This window comes from Petromyzon marinus, chromosome 14 (genome assembly GCF_048934315.1).
Source record: "Petromyzon marinus isolate PM22_M1 ecotype Great Lakes invasive population chromosome 14, UKy_Petmar_22M1.pri1.0, whole genome shotgun sequence".
Taxonomy (NCBI): Eukaryota; Metazoa; Chordata; class Hyperoartia; order Petromyzontiformes; family Petromyzontidae; genus Petromyzon; species Petromyzon marinus.
Window position 1 is genome coordinate 11,908,043 of NC_133680.1, and position 24,118 is coordinate 11,932,160.

The window sequence follows — 24,118 nt, forward strand, 5'->3', positions numbered from 1 at the left end:
TAGCGATATTGATTAATATCTTTTTTTACACAATGGCCTCCCAAATCCGAATGACGCCATAGATTCTTTAACAATCACCTCTCAGCAGATGTTATGCGTCGGCAATTCTCAACATAAATGATAGGCCAGCTGTAGCAATCGAAGCTGTTAACTCAGTGGCTTGCTGGTGAATGTGCCAACCACCGCGTTATTTGGCATAGGTTCTGCAGCCACGTACAGACATATATAATGGTTCACGTAAATGCATATTCTTCGCCTATTTAAGAGAACAAATTCTGACACAACTCGTAACACAACCGCCTTTTAAAAATGCCATTTTCTTTTCATATTAACGTTCAGCAGAAGATGCCGCCTATTAAACAACAGTCAATAGAGCTTGTTCCCCAGCCCCAATTGATTAAGCAGAACATGTGATAAATGTGTGGGAATCGCATGGCGGTGGTATAACAAAGGTAATACACACAGGCTGCGTGTATGCCTGGGCCTCCAGGGAAAGCTAAATGAGTTAGGCAGGGATGAAATATATATAAAAAGTGGCGAAAAAAATCAAAGCACCCGTAGAATGTCGATAGCTGTGGAGGCAAAGTGTGAGCAGAACCCTGCCTAAAAGAGGATTGTGTTGGCTGGAGATTTGCTGACAGAATAGAAAAAAAAACATCCAATGTCCTGAGTTTTGAGGCACAGGAATGCTAAGCCGGAGCGGCTGACTGGTTACGACACAGTAATTATGATATTATTGATTAAAAGGGAGTTAAGAATTCCACAGCCTTGTATGTACCGCCCGGCTGCACCAGCATGCAGTGGACCACATAAAGCGTGGAATCAATGTCTGCAGAAACGAAAGAAGTTTTAAACTTTTTCAGCTGCAAATTTCTGATTGCTGCGGGAAAATTCTAATATATATTTTTAGCAGCCACTTTTGTTTGCCACACAGGTTTCCTAACACGTGTGGATGGAAACAAATTGGACACGAGCACGATCAAAGATCCCCCGGATAGCCGTTAACAGTCTGTTGGGACAAAAGTGCTGTTAGGGAGCGCCTACAAAGGCCGACACAGCACACAAGGGGGGTGGGTGGCCAGCTCCACGTGCGAGCGCCTTTGTCTCCCCAGTGGTGACGTTTGCACACCGCACCAGGAACTCATTTGAGGCTGAGTCAACCTAGGGGAGGCCCAGGATGAGCTAAGATAATCGTCACTGGTGTTGACCGCGAGCGGGAATCGAACTCGGGTCACCGTGTTCGTAGCGCAGCGCGCTAACCGCTACACCACCGGTCCCCTGTGAGCGTGATCACACAACAAAGACAAATATCCCCATGTATAGCCGTAACAGACTAGAGGGGCAAGTGCTGTTCGCGAGCACACCAGGGGGTGGGTGGCCAGCACCACACCCGACCGCCTTTGTCTCCCCACATGTGTGCTCCTACCGCAGAGCGTTCAGAAATGGACATAATAGGGGGCGATAGCCATTGGGTGCCTTTTCCGTTTGCACAAACAGATAGCAGCACGTATGGATGTGGGTTCTACATACGAAACCCAACACTGGCTGGGTGTTCACGCGAGTGAGTGAGTGAGTGTGAACCATGCCAACAAAAGTGAGATCCGTTATTGCGGTTTTTTTTTATTTACTTGACGAATAAACTTAGCGCTAAGTCAGACCGTGAATGGTGATTCTGTCTCTCTTGCATACATTCTTGTCACGTCGCTTAATTAGCGGCAGGCTTAAGAATATGTGGCCGCGTGCGTAAAGTGCCTTGATTGAAAACCTCCCTTAATTTGCACCGATTTATAGAGGAAACTGAGGCGACGTGTCACTTAAGTTGCTTCATGTGACTGACCACTGAATCGGTTACTTGTCTGAAAAATAAACACTGCACATGCACCCAGTAGCAGTGCCTGCATTCTGTACGCGTGCACACAAACGTCCAGTGTGATTGCATGGGGACCGCATTAGCAGTGGTGTGGAAACATGGGCTGACTGCGTACCACCATCGTTATAGAACAATGCTGACAAATTAATCTCTACAAAAGAAACATAATGATCTTGGCAACGTTCCTTCTTCAGAGCATTGGACGAAGGCGAGGACAGAATATTACCACTTACAGTTGGGGGAAAAGCGTTCGCAACGCGGTGCCTAAAATAGGGAATGTGACATTTAGAAACATTACAGAGCAATGTGTGGGTGGGTATTGAGAAGCAAACAGACATGCCCATTCGTATAATCTAGCCTCTTCTCTCCTTTATCACATTTTGTACTCTCGGTTACATCGACCGCTGCCTCCTCTCTGACACCAAGGTCTTCTACCTGCAAACAATGAACACACCCCCCCTCCCCTTCCTCCTTCCTCCTCAGCGACGCTTTCTCTCCGAAACTTTCTGGCCACTCACTGCCGATTACGGATGCCAGCCTGCCTCATTTACACGCCTCATCTCCGCGATCAGCTCAAAGCGCTGCGGACCGTTTTTCTCGGGCCGTTTTCGTGCCAAGACAGCCGCGTAGCCGTGAGTTTGCGCTGGTGCGGCACTTTCTCTCTCAAGAGAGAGCCGGCGACAATTTCCAGAGGCGACCTCGGAAACAGCTGCGATGCCCGTGAGGTCACCGCTAACGCTGACCATGAGGGATCTGACGTCACCCGCTGTGCTCATCCAATTAACTATGTTATAGTATTCTAAAAGCGGATGATAGAGGGCCACCTCTACCATTCGCTGGACTAACTCTAAATAAAGATTCTGATTCTGAACTGTGGTGTACGTAACACTGCCGCATGAACAGAGGCGGTGGAACGGGATTTAAGAAACTTGCCCGAGTGTCTCAACTGCCGCGCCGGGAGATCGAACCGGGGACCTCGCTAAACGTTACACCGCAGCAGAATCCCCGCTCAAATAGATGAACCCTGCTGGAAAATATCGGTCCAGAACACCGATGGGCTCATGGCTTAACACAATGGATTAACTTTTTTTCAGGATAAAAAACACCCCTTGCTTATGTACAGTGAGGGAAAAAAGTATTTGATCCCCTGCTGATTTTATACGTTTGCCCACTGACAAAGAAATTATCAGTCTATTATTTTAATGGTAGGTTTATTTGAACAGTGATAGACAGAATAACAACAACAAAAATCCAGAAAAACGCATGTCAAAAATATTATAAATTGATTTGCATTTTAATGATGGAAATAAGTATTTGACCGCCTCTCAATCAGAATGATTTCTGGCTCCCAGGTGTATTTTATACAGGTAACGAGCTTAGATTAGGAGCACACTCTTAAGGGAGTGCTCCTAATCTCAGCTTGTTACCTTATAAAAGACACCTGTCCACAGAAGCAATCAATCAATCAGATTCCAAACTCTCCACCATGGCCAAGACCAAAGAGCTCTCCAAGGATGTCAGGGACAAGATTGTAGACCTACACAAGGCTGGAATGGGCTACAAGACCATTGCCAAGCAGCTTGGTGAGAAGGTGACAACAGTTGGTGCGATTATTCGCAAATGGAAGAAACACAAAAGAACTGTCAATCTTCCTCGGCCTGGGGCTCCATGCAAGATCTCACCTCGTGGAGTTGCAATGATCATGAGAACGGTGAGAAATCAGCCCAGAACTACACGGGAGCATCTTGTCAATGATCTCAAGGCAGCTGGGACCATAGTCACCAAGAAAACAATTGGTAACACACTACGCCGTGAAGGACTGAAATCCTGCAGCGCCCGCAAGGTCCCCCTGCTCAAGAAAGCACATATACATGCCCGTCTGAAGTTTGCCAATGAACATCTGAATGATTCAGAGGACAACTGGGTGAAAGTGTTGTGGTCAGATGAGACCAAAATGGAGCTCTTTGGCATCAACTTAACTCGCCGTGTTTGGAGGAGGAGGAATGCTGCCTATGACCCCAAGAACACCATCCCCACCGTCAAACATGGAGGTGGAAACATTATGCTTTAGGGGTGTTTTTCTGCTAAGGGGACAGGACAACTTCACCGCATCAAAGGGATGATGGACGGGGCCATGTACCGTCAAATCTTGGGTGAGAACCTCCTTCCCTCAGCCAGGGCATTGAAAATGGGTCGTGCATGTGTATTCCAGCATGACAATGACCCAAAACACATGGCCAAGGCAACAAAGGAGTGGCTCAAGAAGAAGCACATTAAGGTCCTGGAGTGGCCTAGCCAGTCTCCAGACCTTAATCCCACAGAAAATCTGTGGAGGGAGCTGAAGGTTCGAGTTGCCATACATCAGCCTCGAAACAATAATGACTTGGAAAAGATCTGCAAAGAGGAGTGGGACAAAATCCCTCCTGAGATGTGTGCAAACCTGGTGGCCAACTACAAGAAACGTCTGACCTCTGTGATTGCCAACAAGGGTTTTGCCACCAAGTACTAAGTCATGTTTTGCAGAGGGGTCAAATACTTATTCCCCTCATTAAAATGCCAATCAATTTATAACATTTTTGACATGCGTTTTTCTGTATTTTGTTGTTGTTATTCTGTCTCTCACTGTTCAAATAAACATACCATTGAAATTATAGACTGATCATTTCTTTGTCAGTGGGCAAACGTACAAAATCAGCAGGAGATCAAATACTTTTTTTCCCTCACTGTATCTATTACCAGATGTACACATGACGGTTCAATTGCCGAGTGCGTTGTTGAGGCGCGTGTGTTATTGCTTTTGAAGGAGACCCTCAATGAGGTGGGAGTGTGGCACCGCCGGACTGCTGACAAGGAGGCTTGGGATAAGTATTAATTGATAGAGCACGGCTCAATAAATCAATGTCTATTGAGCGCGCACAGAGCCGATTTAAATTAGGAAAATGAATTCTCATAGCGAGCAAATAGGCAACCACATGGTCCCTGTGCGAGGCACCATAAGTGATCTACGGTTTAACACGTAGGGCTTTCGCGACCAATATTATCCATAAGAGAGGTTTTTGGGTTAGAGCGGGCAAATAAAAATGTGTTGTTAAACCCGCCACCACCCGACGCAGCCAATTAGTAAGCTTTGTCACGTAAACAAAACGTGCCAATTCGTTACTAGTTCAGCACAACGGTGTGTTGGAGAGTAAACCCACAACATTTACAATTCGAGTACCACGTTTCATCAGTAATTACAACCGGCCTCATCAGGCGACAGCTGGGATTGTTGAGAAATCCTCTTGTTTAGGTATTAAAGAAGTGATCTACGTTCATATTCTTAGCTCTTTCGGTAAAGTCACGTTGAAGGGAAACAATAAAATAATAAAATATATATAAAACAATAAAAATTCTCACGACGTTTCGACCATAACACAAACGGTCATCATCATTTGTGTTATGGTCGAAACGTCGTGAGAATTTTTATTGTTTTATATATTTTATTATTTTATTGTTTCCCTTCAACGTGACTTTACCGAAAGAGCTAAAAATATGAATTACTGCAGTCACGAAAGCTTTAAATCAAAATTTGATCTACGTTCGTTATCTTTGTACGGTCACAGCATTTGCACTGTTTCTAAACAGTCTGCCTGGCACAAACACTAGGTGTGCCATGATGTATCAATTCATCGATCAGAAGCGATTTGTATGCTCACAAGACACATGTGGGAAGTAGGAATTGAGTATTTACGAACGGTATATGTTGCATGTAATTTGTTCACATAATCCCCTGCAGCTAATAAAGGTGCTAAATTGGATTTAATATATTTTGCAGTCCGTGAGCCGGAGCAGAATTCAATACCGCTAGAGGTGGAACATATTTAGTGATACCATTTTTTTTGGTATGCACTGCTAATGAAGGTGAATTATTCGGTAACATTTTATATAAAACAAGGTTAGTGCATAATTTCACTTTTATTGGCAATTTAAAGATATTGCGCAACTCAAGCTTTGCCATCTCAGGTGGTTACCGACAAAATGAATGATTTGGTCTTGGCCCAAGGATGAATTGATTCGTGAAGAGATTAATGGCCGTGAATCGGTATATTTAATTCAATCGCGAGAGGCAAATCACTACGCTGGTAAAACAAATATCTTTGGCCTTTTCATGTTCCCTTGAAGCGGTGATTAATGGTGATTATGAGCACCTTAAAGCTGATGAGAGGTATTTTGAATTGAGGACAAGATTTGTCCACGTCTGAGGTTTTGTTTGCTACTAGCAAACAGCAAATAAGAGACTCCGATGCCTATCGGCCAAACGGGTCTTAATAATAACAAAAAAAGAATACACACACACAAACTAAACATTCGTTACGGAACCTTATGAATCCGTATAAATACTTCATATAACTTGTACAAAACTTTAAACCACCAATTACAAGTTGAACAAACCATATTCCTACAGCTGCATGTTTCTCTTTTTGGCAATTTTGAACGCACATATTTACATTTGTGAGTCGTGTGCACAAAACCATCGGGGCCGAAAACAGAAATTGGAGCTTAAAATTCTTCCACATGCAGCACTTTACTTAAACAGGGGAGTAAAGTGACTTGTTTGTCAAAGTCCCGTTGTACACATTATCATCCTAACGCTCAAACAAATGTATTATCATGACTGCAACGTGGATTTGCTGCCGTTGCATAATGGTCGTCACCCTGGACTTGAAAACCAATTCGCATCTCCCGCCATGGGCAGCTGAAACAATGGAGCTGTCAACCCAGAGAGTACGTCATGGGTGCACAGCGGTTCGTCCACGGGCAGGTTGGATGTAGTGGGGTAAAAGCGTTGGGTAAATCTCACCACTTCCAAAAAGTGCGGTCATCCCTGAAGGAATAGCCTAAAGACGTCACACGCGGGGCTCTCTGGAGCTCCTTCGAGTGGAGGCACCTTCAACCAGCAGTGGCGTGAGAAAAGCAATTGCAGGGGCTGCGCCTTGACTATGAATAATTTGTTATAAGAATGAAAATAAGTACCCTCCCAAGTTGTGCGCTTTAAGAGCCATAGTCCACGAGCAGCAGCCCAAACCAAGGCAAAGTAACTGGTTCTTCGGATCAAGTGAAAGAACCCCGGGCTTGAAGCGTCAACATAACACACGTGAGAGGACACCTCCTCACTGGGCCTGTGCTGCTGCCTCGTTATTTTTGTTCAAGGTAATCAGCCCGCCTGTGATTCCTCAAGCGGCATTAATTCGCTATTGTTTTTGTTCACTCGGGACAAATAGTTTGGGTTTGATCTTGACAGTCAGTGATGGGGCCTCAATAACACGTGACTTATATTAGGTTTCAAGAGCTTACCCCTTGCACAGTGTGAGCTGCCAATTTACTGTTTTAATTGAAAATAAAAAATAATTGTGTGTTTTTTATATATAATGCGCCGGCGGTCGCTTCTGATAGAAAAGCACAACTTCAAAGAGTTGATTAATGTAATGAAACTGAAAAGCATGTTATTTACAAAAGGTAGCGGATTTAAGAATTATTTATTTTGACATATTTCAAATTAAAAGTATAAAAACAAATAAATTTAATATGTAAACATATGAATGTTACGATATGTATTAGCAGCGAAAGTATATATATATGGGTCTACAGAATCCATAGCCTCCGTTTTACAAAATGTTCTCACATATGTCCCTGTACTCAATGGGTAATATGTGCATTAACCAATGTATTTTTAATTGAAGGACAAATTATTTTGCTGCCTGAGCAAAGGAAATAAATGCTCAATTGCACTGGAAACCCCAGGCAAGTCGCAAACATTCCACATTCCTGTGGAAATGACCAATGCAATGTGGATCATATCAATTCGCAATGTCATATTGATAGGTTGACCACAGTTGACTTCTTAAATGGGTGCACAATCACTTTAACCGGAAGAAAAACAAAAATTAAATAACATCGGTACCAAGGCTCCTACAAGGCCATGCGGGAAAGTGCGTAGCACAGTTTGGCACCGGCTATCATAGAGTGCGGTTCTTGTCGCTATAGTTCTGGGGTAAGCACACAATCTTTAAATAAAATTGACAGTGAACGGGGCCCACACCCTGCAACTTGCTGTCATCTCTGAACGGGATAGGGTTAATTGGCAGCTGTGAACCGGTGGCGGAAATTCCACATTTCTATGGCAGAGGTGGGTTAACCAATAAAACAACCATTTTTGGATTCTTCCAAAGAGTGCTCGTCAACGTATCGACCCCGAGGGAAGACAAGCCGAGTCGACCAGTTCCAGGGAAGTGAACTCACAACTCCGCAATTGTAAGTCAAGCGCTCTAACCTCAGCACATTAATCAATAACTCCGTGTGGCCTCAAGACGAAATAGTGTATAATTGGTGATGTTTTGGGGAATGGCCATATTCTTCACGGCACAGAGAGAGGCCACAGAGCTCTAGAGGCTGTGCACAACTGCCAATGCAGTATTTCCAAATAATGTGCTCTATCCTTAGTCTAACCAAGAACAAAAGGCACATTATTCGAATGTGGGTGTAATGATGATGCTGGTGTGGGAGGTGAAGGTGTTAGGCTCACAGAATTCACAGACAAAAAGGAGCTCACATGCATCGCACCGGATGATGCTTGGGTAGCGTTCACCTTGGTGTGGTTTCGGCAGGTGACGTCAGCTGGCACTGTGGAAAGTCATTGCTGAACACTCGAAATCAGTAACGCTGGGATTGGTCTTTCCACTGAAGACTTGAGGTAAGAACTATAGACTTTCGAATAAAGTAGATGAGGCGTGAGTGCTCCATCTATTCCATCACGAGCTAATGATAGGGATGTATTAATCGTTTAATTAATCTTGGCTGTGCATCTGCAGAGGTAGGCACGAGCAAAGCCCTCCCTCGCTTCGCACAAATAATGTTTTTATTTTTTGTATTTTGCCTTTGCCCGAAACGCCGTTTCACGTAAAAATGTAACATTGTCGGGTCCGCAATATCACAGTGCTCAGGAAGATCTAATTACTTTTGCCTTTTACGTCTCTTGTGAAAATACAGGGGAGAGGCAAGATAAAGAGGACCTCACGTGTATCCGGGAGGATATTGGCCGAGTTAATTTTAATAAATTTCAGTGTGAGCAGCGCCCCTCGATGTGTCCAATTGCATCATCATATACTCGGATTGCAATCGGGTAACAACAGCGAAAGGGTTTTAGATTCAGTGAAAGGGTTAAAGCCACACAGTGAGTTAAAATGAATAATGCTATGGAAATGTAGCTTGCATTTGCGTTGAGAAATATGATGCTACATTTGACACGACTCCTCTCCCACCCATTACTCTTTGGAGGTGTTTTTTTTTTACCTCCATGAAAATGCAATACCACGCGCCGATGAAATATAAGACACCTCGCACCGCACAATTGACATTTACAAAAGAGTACAGCACGGTAAATCACAAGTCCAGGGAATACGCACATCTCAGTTTTATGCAAATTCTGACTTTAGGCACCGGCGTACCTTTGGATGGACACTGCCATTGATGTCTTGCCTGGTTCCGATCCATACATTTACTCAGTCAAGTTATGGCCGCAATCCCTTTTTGTCAATGGTGCACGCATATGAAAGTGCTTGATGGAAGAGACAACCCAAAAATTATTAATGAGGTGTCTTTACTGTAACATCATAGCAATATCGATCCAATAATTGATCAATATTTTCACGTGACGGTGTGCCGCATTACCAGGTGTGAAATTCCCTTCCGTGCGCTGGGCGAGCTTAGATTGGCTCCCACCATGATACACATGGGCGCTCCCATCCTGTGAATGTAGGTGAGAAGCCTCCTCGTGCATGGCTTAGAGTGCATGTGGAGGCTGCACCGATGCCTCACTGTGCAGCTGTGTGGCCAGTCATCAGCACGATCCATGGGGCAGATGGCCCGTAAGTAGGTGTCCACTGCACATTTCGTCATTGTTTCCACTCTGTCTTGTGCCAATATGCTCAATGAGTGTCACATCTTTCTGCCACCAATCTCCTGTGATATCGTCATCAAACCATTCTCTGTTAGGTCTTCCTCTCTTTCTGGTACCTTCCATTTTCCCGAAAAAACGCACTCGGCTCGTAATAATAGTGGTTTTCCCTCAGCTTAATTTGATGCTCCCACGCTTATACATGTGTATAGTAGTAGTTAGTGACGTCATGTCACGCTAGCCCTCCGGTACGATGACGTCACGTATGGTGACGTCATGGACAGGGGCGGGACGGTGACATCATGTCCCCCTGGGATATTTAGGATGGGACCCGTGACGTGTTCGAGGTCGTTGCGGGGAGCCAGGAACGTGTAAAGTTGGGAGTTGAGACCCAGGGTAGGGGGAAATTAGCACCAGGCTAGCGTAGCCTGTGGGTGTGCTAGGGAATCCCCAGTACCCTTCCCCTGGGGGAGCGATGGGACCCAGGATAGGGGGAAATTATCACCAGGCTAGCGTAGCCTGGGGGTGTGCTAGGGAATCCCCAGTACCCTTCCCCTGGGGGTGGGATCCAGGGTAGGGGGAAATTAGCACCAGGCTAGCGCAGCCTGTGGGTGTGCTAGGGAATCCCCAGTACCCTTCCCCTGGGAGTGGGATCCAGGGTAGGGGGAAATTAGCACCAGGCTAGGGTAGCCTGGGGGTGTGCTTGGGAATCCCCAGTACCCTTCCCCTGGGGTGTGGAGTGTAGGCAGTGAGGGGGCAGTACACAGAGTCGTGTATGAGGAAAAGTCCTTAATAAAACAACTGGCGCAAGCCCCTACATGAAGATCTGCCTCCGAGTCGTCATTTACGCCTCAACACATGTGGCATCAGTGACAATGCACAGGAGTACGCAACTGAAGCAATCATTAACCGAGTCCCATCACAGAGGCCCTCAAGAGCAGTATGCCTGGAAGCTGCATTATGATATAACGTTTCATAAACGTCTCTTTAATAAAGCTCTACACGTGTGTCAGAGTCCCCAGGACACGCAGCCTAGGTAGTTGGCATGTACACAATAAGAGCTATTTGTTTTTGTTTTCCCTTTTCAGACTGAGCATGTCTGCATTAAACAGCTCAACGGTGCAGTGGGAGAGGTTATTAACGCAGAGCTGGGCACGCCATTACCAGGACAAACCCCTCGCTGGGCTTTGGCTCACATTAGCACTCAGCACACCTGGCGCGTCAGTGCATTTAGTGCAGCCGAACAGAGAGAATAATGCAGTGGCCCAGGGGGGGGAGGCGTCACGCGCCACTGCGGGCAGGCGTGCGTGCGTGCGGGTGTGATGGACCCCTCTGCACGACTCGTGTTTACAGCTTCTCGTGGCTTTCGCGCGGGTTAAGAGAGTGGGACCTCAACGCCACTGCCAACGTGCTTGCCGGGAGAAGATTTGGGTTTTTCAAATAGGCAGAGATGTGCAGGGCAGACATCCGAGCGCGTTGATAAATACAGCGCTACGTGGTGAGAGGGCCCGGTCTCCCGCGGTGTGCTCGTTACGGAGCCAATTTGCGCAGCGGTGATGGATTGATTCCCCGCAGCCGCCCAGTAATTTTCCGAGGGCATTAGGTAAAGCGCATCTGCCGTGAAGTGGACCTTAAAGACCCAATGACGTCGTTCGTCAAGAGGCGATCACACTTGAAAGGCCAGTGAGATAGGTCAAACCACAAAATGTGACAGTTTGTAGCTAAACAAAATTTAAAAAAGGTAGCTTGATATTTTTTTCCAGTGTGCTTGCCTTTAGTTGCATTTACAATAACATCCGTTATACGAGTCTCACGCAGTAGTTAAACAAGTGGTACTGTGTTAATGTACGTTTCATCATCAGATGTACGTGCTTACGTGTGAAAGTAATGAGATGCGGTAAAGCTGTGGCGCACGGACTGCACGATTAGCCCAGCGACCGGCGTGAGATTCCCAGCCACGGCTAATGTCGGCTGCGACAGCTGAGCTGGTGCTTGGGACCCTCTGCACCGAAGCACGCTGAGCATCGTGTTTGGTCTATCACAAATAATCACGTGAATTTGTCACGTGCCGCACAATATCCGCTCGCGCTCGAAGAGCGAGAACGACTCAGAGGCACGAGGAGGAACCACAGACGGGCACGGAGGCAGCGGCCAAGTGGTGAGCCGATGCCAAGTTCTCCCTCCCCCCAAGCTCTGTGGTCCTCTATATATTAAGCTGTTATCAGCTAATTAAATGAGTGGGATGAAATCGGAACATCCGGAGAAAACCCTTACGTGCAACGGGACACAACTATCCCATGCAGATGAAACAAATGGAGATTGGTCCACACTTGCTGCGCTGCCATCTCCTGGCTCGTCAGCATATGGCACCTCGATGCCCCCGGGAAAGGGAGTTCCAAAACACGTGTGATCCACCAACCCTTGCCTCCACAGCGCTAGATTACAGGCACGCACGCACCACAACGCATGTTGACCAGACATCTTTTCAGAAATGAGAGTGCCCACACTTTACCGCACCACACGCAATCTCCGAATCGATGTAACCCATTTAGACTACTGGGTGGACAGAGGCGGAGGGCGGGTGATTTTAAGAAGAAACGTTTCCATTGTTATCGCTGCCATACCGGGAGATGGGATTGAGCTGGCTACCTCTGGGTTGCAATTCCAGTGTGCTGACCATTAAACCACGGCAGCATCCCCATGTGAATTAAACGGATGCATAAACCGAACAAAGGTGTCTTCCCGGAATAAATATGAACCCTTTATATAGCACAAAAAGGTCCGGAGAGGATCATTTACTTGGATTAAAGTCCAAATAGGAATCTGAGTCATCACAATCACAAGCTTGGGTGATAATGGGAATCTATGTGCAGGGAACGAATGACAGTTGAGAGAAGTTATACCTAGAGGGGCAATAGCAATGGTCTAGAAGAGACGATGCGGTCATGTGAGATCTAATTAAACGTACGCAGGACCGCGGGTAATAGTGTTTTCACGCAGCAGTGGAACTGACAATGGTTGATGTCAAGAACAATTGCATTGGGGTGGTATTCATCTCATCTCATGGAACGCCGTAAATTCTACATTCCTATGGCAGAGGGCGAGTATTTGCAGTCAAATACAAAATGTTGTTCTCATTGGCTCGTAAAAAGGGTAAAGGTGCAGCCCTGCAGTTGCTTGCTCATGCCACTGCTGGCGGAAGGGCCTCCATTCGAGGGAGGTCTAAAGATCCTCCTCGCAGAGGTTATTTGGCATACTTATTCATGCTGGCCAGACATCATTAAAATAGGTTTATACCATATAAAATACTCGTGAATTAATTGTTATTGCTTGGCAAACTTTTGGACATTGGCAAGTAAAATAACCACTGGTGGAAATTCCACAGTCATATGTCAGAAATCAGACTATCAAAATCTTTATTTAGACTGGAGGAATCCGATGAGCTATGAAGCTTTTTTCATAGATGTCCAGTTTGTCCAGCACTACCCAAAGGACAACCACTATCGACCACCCAGACAATGGTAATCATATTATTATTATTAAACGTACTTGGGTGATGGGTCGAGTACAACCATGACTGGGATTGAATTCACGACCTTGCGATCGGGGAACAGAGCGGTCTGCTAAAGTACCGAAGTGGCCGGACTATGACACGACGCCATAATCAAACCCAAGATCATGCACACTCGCATTAACGTGTAGCCACCATGGGCTGTCTGTGGCACCAGGACTGTGCTGAGAACAAGGTGAACAGATTGTGACCCATTGTGCCTGGGAGCAATGGGTCTGAGCTCACCTGCTGCTCTCGCCAAGTCCCCTCACGCCCCTGACACCCCCAATCCACCCGCACCCACCCACCCACCCACTCACCACCACACCACCAAGACTCACCGCGTCTGAGCGGCCTGATTTATTCCGACAGGAAATCAGAGAACTATAATGAGAGTGTTCACAAGCCATCCGTTAGAGAAGCCCTGCCATAGGCCATTAAAGTGGCAACAGCAAGAGCCCGGGAAAGGCAGTGTGCTGTTCAAAGTGAAAAACCAAATGCGTGCATTGCCCATGTTTAACCCGCAGTTCTTGTAATCTCACGGTTCGCCCATCACCCACTTTCGTCCGCACACCACGAAACAATGACTTGAGGAAAAAAAAGAAACGATGGCTTGAAAAAGTTTTGTTTTGTACAGATCCAATTTAAAACACGCGAAGCGTTTTTGTTGTTGTTGTTGCTATGACTGTTAATAACAACGTGACTTTGAAGGTTTTCAATAATTATTCGCGGACCAAGCGTGGAGGAAATCAATGGCGATGCAGGATTTCCAGTGAAACACAAAGAGTTTCACGTACGTGTTTAAAAAGTCGACGAGCATGTTGTCAAACGCGCGAGGCTGGCGATGTTTTAGGACGGGCCGACGTAAAAACGTAGTGGCAGGACCAGATGAGGGTGGCCTGATTCTGTCTGAAGTGACTCTAGGATGTGCGGAATTTACATCGGATGACATCTCTTTGCTGTTTTGCTCTCCTGGATAGGGAAAGCATATAGAGAAACTCAATCAGTGGAGAGTCGAAAGACGAACTCCTGCGCATGCTTAATAAACAGTCCCTTCTCCCGAGTGAAATAAGAATGAGGCTTACACAGTGGAATCTGACATCAACGCACTGCCGCTAAGCAGCTGGGAAATGTTCAAAGGGGTAACAATTCACACGTATTTGCCTGCCATTTTTATATATGTAACAATAATAATAGTCAATTCCAGCCAGTCTCAAGCCACCTATGCTTAAAAACTATACAATAACAGTTTTTTTACCAGGTAAGGCCTTCTGAGTGATATAGTTTTTTTTTATCGGCCAGGTCACAAATGGTAGCTCAACGAAGTGGCTTATCACGTGGCAATTTATAACAGCCAAATATTCTAAACGTATGCTTCTAAATGTGAATGGAAAAAAACTGGAGGACTCGCAGGTAAAATCCAAACGACCATGGGGGAGAACATGCGAACTCAAAATATACGCGCGTCAGGGACGGGATCGAACCCACGCCCCTCTGTATACCGAGTATGGTAGTTGACATCTGGCTACCATCGCGCCCCATGGATGGATGATGGCTTCAACACACCAAGTCGGTCTTCGGAGTATTTATTTTACCATACTTCACCATGCTGGTCAGCGTGTGGTTGGTGAAGTGGAAGGGCAAGGGCCTGGTTATCAAACTCTTCATGCAGTGAGTGCGCTCACCGCTCCACCTGTCGTCCTAACCCTGCCATCGTTTCAACCCTGCCATTTTTAATGACACAATTTTAAGAGCCTCCCACTGCTAATCAAGCTTGTTTTTTTCTCTCCTAAATACTTAGCTTGGCGATATGGCCTTTACCGAGCTGGGTCATATCACCAAAGTCACCGAGATAAGAAGGGGGGGGGACATGCCTGTAAACTCATGCTTCCATGGCAGGGTTGATGGCTCACACAGAGGTCACCGTGCGCATGGTGCCTTGCGCAAGGCTACAATAGAAAGACAGCGATAATTTTTCTGACCTGTGGGTAAAGATTTTCGAGAATTGACCTTTTTCCTTCCTGGCACTCCAGTTTCCTCTTCCCCCATTAAAAAAAAAAACTTCAAGTGGAAGTCACCAAATATCACTTACAGAACCCTCATTATTTAGGAGTCTTGAATTGAAGTGAGGATTTTCCTGGATTATATATATTTTTTTACAAAACCTTTTCATTCCTTGACCCAACTGCTTCATGCCAACTGAGGGGTGATGGTTACACACTGAAATTGAGGTGAAATTCCAGTTGTGAGTTGCCTCGGCCAATCGGCTCCTTTGTTGGAACCCATCGTACTGCAATTTAAAATGTGTACAACTTGCTTGGAGCCACAAAGGGCATTCATCACCTGCCAGTGCAATTTTTTTTTAAACCAAGAAGCCCCTTCACTTCTTAAACGGCGAAAATGCTCGATGTTTATGATGATGAAGATGCTGACAACAGTGGCAATCACGATTATGATGAAGATGCCGACGACAGTGGCAATCGTGATTATGATGAAGTTTCCGACGACAGTGGCAATCATGATTATGATAAAGTTGCCGACGACAGTGGCAATCATGATTATGATGAAGTTGCCGACGACAATGACAATCATGATTATGATGAAGATGCCCACAACATCGGCAATCATGATTATGATGAAGATGCCGACGACAGTGGCCATCATGATTATGATGAAGTTGCCGACGACAGTGGCAATCATGATTATGATGAAGTTGCTGACGACAGTGACAATCATGATGATGATGAAGATGCCGACGACAGTGGCAATCATGATTATGATGAAGATGCCGATGACAGTAGCAATCATGATTATGATGAAGATGCTGATAACTGTGATAATCATGATGATGATGAAGATGCCCACAACAGTGGCAATCATGATGATGATGAAGATGCCCACAACAGTGACAATCCTTTCTTCTCACACAGCTTAAAGGTCACGATCTGAGCGTGGTTTTTTCGCTCCAGCGCTGTCCTCCAGACAGTCTCATCCCTTTACCTGATGAAGGCTGCTTGTGTTGTGGCCGAAACGTCGTGAGAATTTTATTGTGTAATTTTATTTTATCAATGTATTATTTTATTCTCATTCTACATGACTTTACCGAAAGAACCAAAGAAGAAAGTGACAATCCTGATTATGATTAAGATGATGACAACAGTGGAAATCTTGATGATGATGAAGATGCCCACAACAGTGGCAATCTTGATGATGATGAAGATGCCCACAACAGTGGCAATCATGATCATGATGAAGATGCCCACAACATTGGCAATCATGATGATGAAGATGCCCACAACATTGGCAATCATGATTATGATGAAGATGCTGATGACAGTGGCAATCATGATGATGATGAAAATGCTGATGACAGTGGTAATCGTGATGATGATGATTCTAAATGGCAATGATGAAGATGTTGAAGGCAAAACATTTAATCATAATACTGCGAATCACGAGTATGATGATGATTAAGTGATCTTAATGAAGTTGTTGATGATGACAATGATCGTGATGATGAGATAATGATTATCATGATGCTGCTACTAGTTATGATGATGATGAATATGATGATAATATATGAATGATGGTGGTGGCAGTAGTGGTGTTGGTGATGTTGCAATAATTATTATTACGATGATAATGACAAATAAAATATGGTGCTAACGTTAAAAAACCTGCCACTTTTTTCAAATTTTCTTGCTGTGGTTTTCACACCTGATGATGACTGCTTGTGTTGCAGTCGAAACGTCGTGAGAATTTGATTGTTTTATATTTTTATTATTTTATTGTTTCCCTTCTACGTGACTTTACCGAAAGAACCAAGAATATAAATAAGATATGGTTAGATGTAATGGGGGTAGCAGTGCTGTTGATGATGTATGTATGTTGAACTTATTTCACACCGTACGTAGTCAACCGTGCTAATCAGAGGTACGGGGGGGAAGGACAACAAACTAAACACAAAGAGCAGTTCGAAAAAAAAATAGTTAAAAGTACATAACTCCAGTAGCTTCCTAATATCGGAAGGAAGGACGTTCCAATCGGCCGCAGAAGTGCAACTGAAAGTGCGCGATGCGGTGTCCGTCTTTATTCCATGGACAGCCCAAAAGCCACTGCTGTGAGAATGACCGAGGTTTACGTGATGGTGTATGCTCCTTGACGTGACCAGCGAGGTATTGTGGTTTATTTTTGGCAAGCACTTTGTGTGCAATGGGTGCAACCTCAGCATGAGCTCCTGTGGCCGTCTGGAACGCTTTTTCTTCTGATGTTAGGAAGCCACTGGAGCTGTGCACTTTCAAATCTCGATTGATGACTAATTTCTTTAGCACTCCTTTTTTGTGTTTAGTTTGTTGTCCTTCCCCCCAACAACTACGATAATTATCACTGTTGGCTACGTACCCATTCGAAGGAAGTGCAACGTACGTACACACATACAGACAGTGGCAATGATAGTGGCGGCGGAGGAGGCCTGACGATGGCTCACCATGTGCCGCAGCCATACCTGGAGGAGCCACTTCTCAACCAGACCCCGCGCATCCGCAGGGACGATCCTCTCCACCAGCGCCACCCTCTCGCCCTCGGCCGACTCCATGTGCGTGATCTCCTTGTCGGCGTTGAAGGTGAGACACGCGATGCCCTCGAAGCACTTCTTGAGGTGAGGCTGCACGCGCTGGGGCTCCCTCGTCTCCGAGAGGATCTCCAGCAGCTCGTCGTTGGACAGGAAAAAGAACCTTCGGAAACAAAGGGGCAGGGAGAAAACGATGAAGAGCAGCGCCTCGCTCAGCGCAGCGGAGAACACCTCAGTTTTACACGGCTGTCAATGTACGGCGCGCGAAAGAAGTTCAACATGCATAAATACTTACGTACGTACGTACAGCAGAAAACCGGAGAGCAACTTGGTGCAACCGTCACAAGCGTAGCCCAATAAACACCGAGTGAAGTGCAGGCAAATACGTTGCACGTGAGGAGTAATATAATGCCACGTATGTGTGTCTGTCAAACACGCAATGAGCAATTATGTTTATCAAAAGGACCCTGAAATGACACATTTGCTGAATTAGTTTTTAACCAGCGTTTTACTTGCGGCAGGGAGGCAGAATACGAGGAGAAAATCCTCACAACGCTTGTGGGAATAAAACCCAAAGGTTCGCGTGGACAAGTTGATAAACCCATTTGCTGTGCTGTTCTGCAATCTCCTGTCCCCTACTTGCAGCCCAGCAGCATTTGGGAGGATCACAAATAACCAGAAGGCGACCAAACTCTGGCCCCCAATGCGTCGGATCGCGGGCGTGTGGGCAGGATGTCAGGCCAGCCTATTGCTTGTTGTAACAAAGTCGATAGGCCAAGATCAGAATTCTCTTGCTGGCAGCAAAACGAAAGTGTGGGGAAAAAAACCGTCGCCGTGTCTTTTGCAAAGGTCGATAACCAGGGACGATATAATTGCGGGTGATGTATCGCGTGCGATAACCGTCGCAGAGAAGCGAGTTTTTAATATGAGTTTAAAAACTTAAACAGTGCGCCCACCCTCTTGCGTGTTCTGATAATAATGAACCACGATGAATCGCGACAGCAATGAAGGTCACCGTTTTCCAGGCAACAAACCGAAAACCAAAACGCGGTTCTGTCAAATCCATCTCATTATCGCCCAGCAATCACAACAACAACAAGAGTCTGCAATTAAACAATGTCACGTTGTGTAATGTTAATTTCATACATGGGCTCGCAAGAGCAATATATTACGATTCATAATTTATTTTTTAGGGGTTAGATCGGCGTGTGGATATGTCACGAGCGTTATGCAACCTCAACCACCTGACACAGCCAGATAAAGTGATTTGCCACTTCAACGAATGTGCCAATTGGTTTTGTTAATCAGCAGACTGGTTACTTTTTTATTTTACCAGGTAAGGCCCACTGAGTATATATAGGTATTTTCTGAACTGGCTGAAGGTAATCATGGGGTTAGCTCTTAAGGTAAAGCATAAGCATGTTCAGTTTCACGTAACAATACAAAAAAACAGGTGAGACTTTTTGATTAAAAAGAAGCTGGGGTGTATATTAGTATAAAGACAAAGATCCTCTGTATAGCCTCAATCGACTGTTAGGGCAAGTACTGTTAGCGAGCACCCATGAAAGATGGTACGGCATGCGAGGGAGTGAGGGGCCAGCACCGTGGCCGACCGTCTTAGTCTCTCCAGTAGTGATGTTTATACATCGCACCAGGTACTCAATTAAGGCTCAGTTGACCTAGGCGAGGCCCCAGGACCGGTTCAGATAATTGCCACTAGTGCCGGCTGCGAGCGGGAATCGAACTCGGGTTGTCAGATTTCGTAGCGCAGCCCACTAACCGCTACACTACACCTTCAATCACTTGCATCGTTCAATCACCATCTTCATCTGCTAGCAATGCTGGCACGTGCCTGTAATCCCATAGACTAATCCATAGACCAAAATTGGATGGCAGTGTCTCAGTATGAATGTTTTACTTTAATCACCAGTCGTGCTCTTTAAAATAAAAGGCACGATGTGAAGAAGGGTAGATTCCAACATCGTGCTCTTAACAGCAGCGATATTTTTCATTTTACAACGACGAGTAGAAGATGCCACCTTCAAGTGTTTTAAGGCTCTGAGCATCTACACACTTTTTATTGGGTTTGCAAGGTATTGTGGGGATCTCACATGATGCTGTAGCCCAACTATTTCTCACGACCTTATTTTCTTCTTGTCCTAAACAACCGATCAAATGTTGTGAAAGCAAACGTTGCAACCCTTACGGAGGAGAAGATTTAATGAGTGCATTCAGATTGGTGGAAGACGTGCAGAGGCTTTGAAATGGAACATAGTTTTATCCACACTTTGTCCCCATGTCTTAAGTAATAATCGTTTTGGCGAACAATATGCACAGTATTCGTTCACGCTCAGGCAGAGAGAACCCAGAAGCACGAGGCACCATATACAAGCGGGAAAGGCAGCGATTCAGTGAGCTGGTGCCAAATTCCACCGCAAGCTCCCGTGGTCCTCTACATACTAAGGTGTTTTCGAACAAGTAACGAGCATTTACAGGAGGAAGGAGATCCACGCATGCGAGGGGGCCACGTTAGGATTTCTTTTTACGCGATTTCGCTTTGTGTGCCCATTTTCGGAACGAATCTACCACGCAACGCGAGGAAAACCTGTATACGTGAAACACATCGGCAAGTGGAAAGCAAAAACACATCGGGCAGTGAGAAACAAAGGTTGATGGCCATAATACTGAGGCACATATGCCATGCTAGCCTCTGGAGATGCTCGCTAACAGCTTCCCCACACTAATATGGGGGTTTATTTTGTTATCTATGCGCCTGCGCGTGTGAAAATGCTGAACTATGAATTTTCAACTAAGTCAAGAACTGGGAAAAAAACACAAAAAAAATCCAATCTACTGTGTAAACACGGAGCGTATGGGAATAACATGTGCATAGTTAGCATAGTAGCTACCTTGCTATTTTATATATCCGTTTCCAACCCTTAATTATGGCCACCAAAAGACTTTCTCAAACTCTGTTTCAGAGGCAAGGTTATATATTGAGCGAGAGAGAGCTCACACAGACTCCAGGCTTCAGAGACTAAACATAATGCGATGTTACTTTTCAAATTTCAGATATAATCCAGATATTTAACGACCGCAATTATAATTGAATATTAGTTTGGCCAAATGCCCAGTATATTGTAACAAGCATTAAACTATGAAAAGTAAAATTAATTAAACTTTTTTTTATTTTACCAGGCAAGGGCCACTGAGCTGTGTAGGTCTTTTTCAGAAGCGACCTGGCCACAAATGACAGCTCAACGAAGTGGCTTATCGTCACGTGGACATTTATAGCAGACAAATACTGTAAACGTACGTCGCTTCCAAATGTGGAGGGAAAAAAAAAAAACGAAGGACCCGGGGAAAAATCCACGCGACCAGGGGGAGAACAAGCACACTTTAAACGTAGAGGCGTCAGGGTCGGGATCGAACCCACAACCTCCGATACACCAGGCGAAGTAGTTTACCATCTCGCCATCATGGCGCCCATAGGGGTCCAATATGCAAGTTGGCGCGAGTGACCACATAAAGGAGACCCTTTAACATTTAGTTTGCAGGGGGCTGCAAGAACTGCTTTAGACATCCATACTCTTGTTATTAACCTTTAACTAGACCTGCTGTTTAACAGCACATGACTTAATTGTACGAACTATATGACCTGTAGAAACGCCATAGCTCGTGCCATTAGTTTAATTGAGAGGAAATTCTACAGTGTCCTTAATCCTGAATGACCTTCACCCAGATGATTTTTATTTTCCTGCTGTAGACTTGAGCTTTTCTTTTGTAGGCATTAAAGTGGTGCTAAATAAAATGCAACATTGTCACTGCTCTCTACACACGCAATTGACCACGCATGCGCACTGACTCATGCATTAACGAATACACTGTATGTGGAATTTTCAGATATAACTGTTGTGTTCAGCACCCTTGTGATGGCTTTCCATGCTACCTGTGCAATAGAAGTTGTAATTATTATTCGTATTATTGTTATTAAAGTCAATTAATCAAATTGTCCCAATTCTCAAATTAGCATTAGTTGGTGCTATCTCCATTCACGGCCGTGAGGTGGGATTAAACATTCTTACAACAGAGGTGCATCTACTATCGAGACAACTACTGTCTTCCGAAACGAAATGGTACTGATTTTACAGACCTTTGTGGGATGTATAGGCCAAACTGAACCTTAACTAGGAATTAAACTTGCAACAATCCAATTATAAGTTGATTGCTGTACTACAAGCACAGTCGTCCGAATAAACTGTGTTCTAAAAGCTCGTGACATGCGTTCAATTCCTGGCCCCACGTTGAACATCAGTGGCTTGTGACATCCGAACCAGATTTGTCCCTCACACCCACTCCCTTCACGAAATCGCACTTGCAAGTGGGGTAAATACTCAAGCAATGCCAACGAATGACAATGCGTGGGCAAGCCGCCAACCACCGGCAGATTATAATAAAGGGCTGCAAAGTAGTATTTATTTTGAGAAAAAAGCATGACGATGTACACTACGAACAAACAAGGCAAAAGTCCTTCTCTGGGACAACGTTCCCCAGCGGCGTTTCTTTAGGACGGCAAGCGCTTGGACTGCTGTCAACCTTCCGAATCTCTCGTCACAACAATGCCGCCAAGTCGCCCTCAATGAATAAACGATTATCTTCATGAATCACGCTGTGCATCGGCTCCATAGCACCGGGGTGATGGAGGGGTCCGAGCCCCCCTTCACCGTCCCTATTCAAGGCCCTTCCTGCAAATTGCTGAAGTAAAATGGAACGTTTAACATCGGACGCCCCCGAAGGTTTTGTATGCCTTTAAACAAGGTCATCCTGCAGGGTTGCTGTGTACGCACAATATATGCGTGCAAACATCAACATGCTTGAACACACTTCCACAATGGATAGTGATTCACACAGCTTTGATATTGTTGTTGCGGCTACCAACAACAACAACAGCTGCAATTCGCCTCGAAGTGGCGGTGATGTCACCACTGCGCTTGTGCCAGACATTGTGGATACTTCAAAGACAAAGATACCCCGTGGAGCCTGAACAGATTGTTGGGGCAAGTGCTCTTAGCGAGCACTTATGAAGGCTGGCACGGCACACGAGGGGGTGGGTGGCCAGCACCACGCCCGGCCGCCTTTGTCTCCCCAGTGGAGATGTTTACACATCACACCAGGTACTAATTTGAGGCTGAGTTGACTTAGGGGAGGCCCAGGACCGGTTCATATAATCGTCACTGGTGTTGGCCGTGAGAAAGAATCAAACCCGGGTCTCCAGGTTCAGTGGCGCAGCGTGCTAACCGCTGCGCCACCGCTCCACACTGTGGATACCTCACACACACAATATCCACACAAACCTGGGAAAGAAGAGTCGCTTGGTCTCTAGGTAGTGGTTGAGGCCCTTCTGTATGTCCTCCAGCAGAGACTCGGCCTCCCTCAGCTTGTCCAGAACCCCTTCCTGAGCCACCACAGCCATGACCCTCGTATCCGCCTTGGCAAGCCCCATGATGTTCTGCCTGTAGAATCGAGGATGGGGGGGGGGGGGGGTCAGTGAGCCGTAGCCCTGTGGGCAATGTGCAGCACGGGCTTACAGGTTGCCAACACCATGCCCGGACGCCTTTGCCTCCCGAGTGGAGATGTTGACACAGGGCACAAGCCACGCCGACGTGTTCATTCTGCGCGGCCGAAGGAAAAAAAAGAAGAAGATGGGTCAAGAGGTCTCGCCGCTCAAGCGAGGATCGGATTCGGTGCTCGTCTCCCGTTATCCGTGAGCCAGAGCAGCCCCAGGAGACGAGGCCCACACAGGTGTGGGCGTCGTCTCCATCGCTGAACACTCGACGGTGCCGCCCTTCTGTTGCTCGGTAAAATTTGGCTCACTAAAAGTTAACTATCCGTTAATTATACGTACCATATATTTCAGCCCTCGCGCACGATGGGTTAGGTGCATTTACCGCGAGGAAATAAGACGTCTGTTAAACAGTCGTTGGTTACTCGATTAAGACCGTCAACCCGCTGCTCTTGAGAATTTAGTGAATTATTTCTCGAAAAGGTCAGTGCACTTCCTTGTAAAATAATGAGTCTTGATCGTATCAACTGGTGATCTTGAGCCAAAGCTGTACACCCCATATTTCCACAGTGTGGGAGAGGGCCCCCTCGATTGCATGGACACTGTTGACTTCCTATAATGAATGGTACCAC

The 24,118-nt window shown here is 45.7% G+C and overlaps 1 protein-coding gene across 4 annotated transcripts in view; it reads right to left on the reverse strand.

Annotated features, from left to right (window-relative positions):
- Positions 1-24,118, reverse strand: part of LOC116942267 (dynein axonemal heavy chain 3-like) — an 859,832-nt gene that overhangs the window by 350,968 nt on the left and 484,746 nt on the right. For all 4 annotated transcript variants that reach the window (XM_032953964.2, XM_032953963.2, XM_032953966.2 and 1 more), the window contains 2 exons: positions 23,278-23,436; positions 17,858-18,086 (listed from right to left, as the gene is read on the reverse strand). In XM_032953964.2, coding sequence (XP_032809855.2) covers positions 17,858-18,086; positions 23,278-23,436 — 388 coding nt within the window. The remainder of the gene's footprint in view (positions 1-17,857; positions 18,087-23,277; positions 23,437-24,118) is intronic.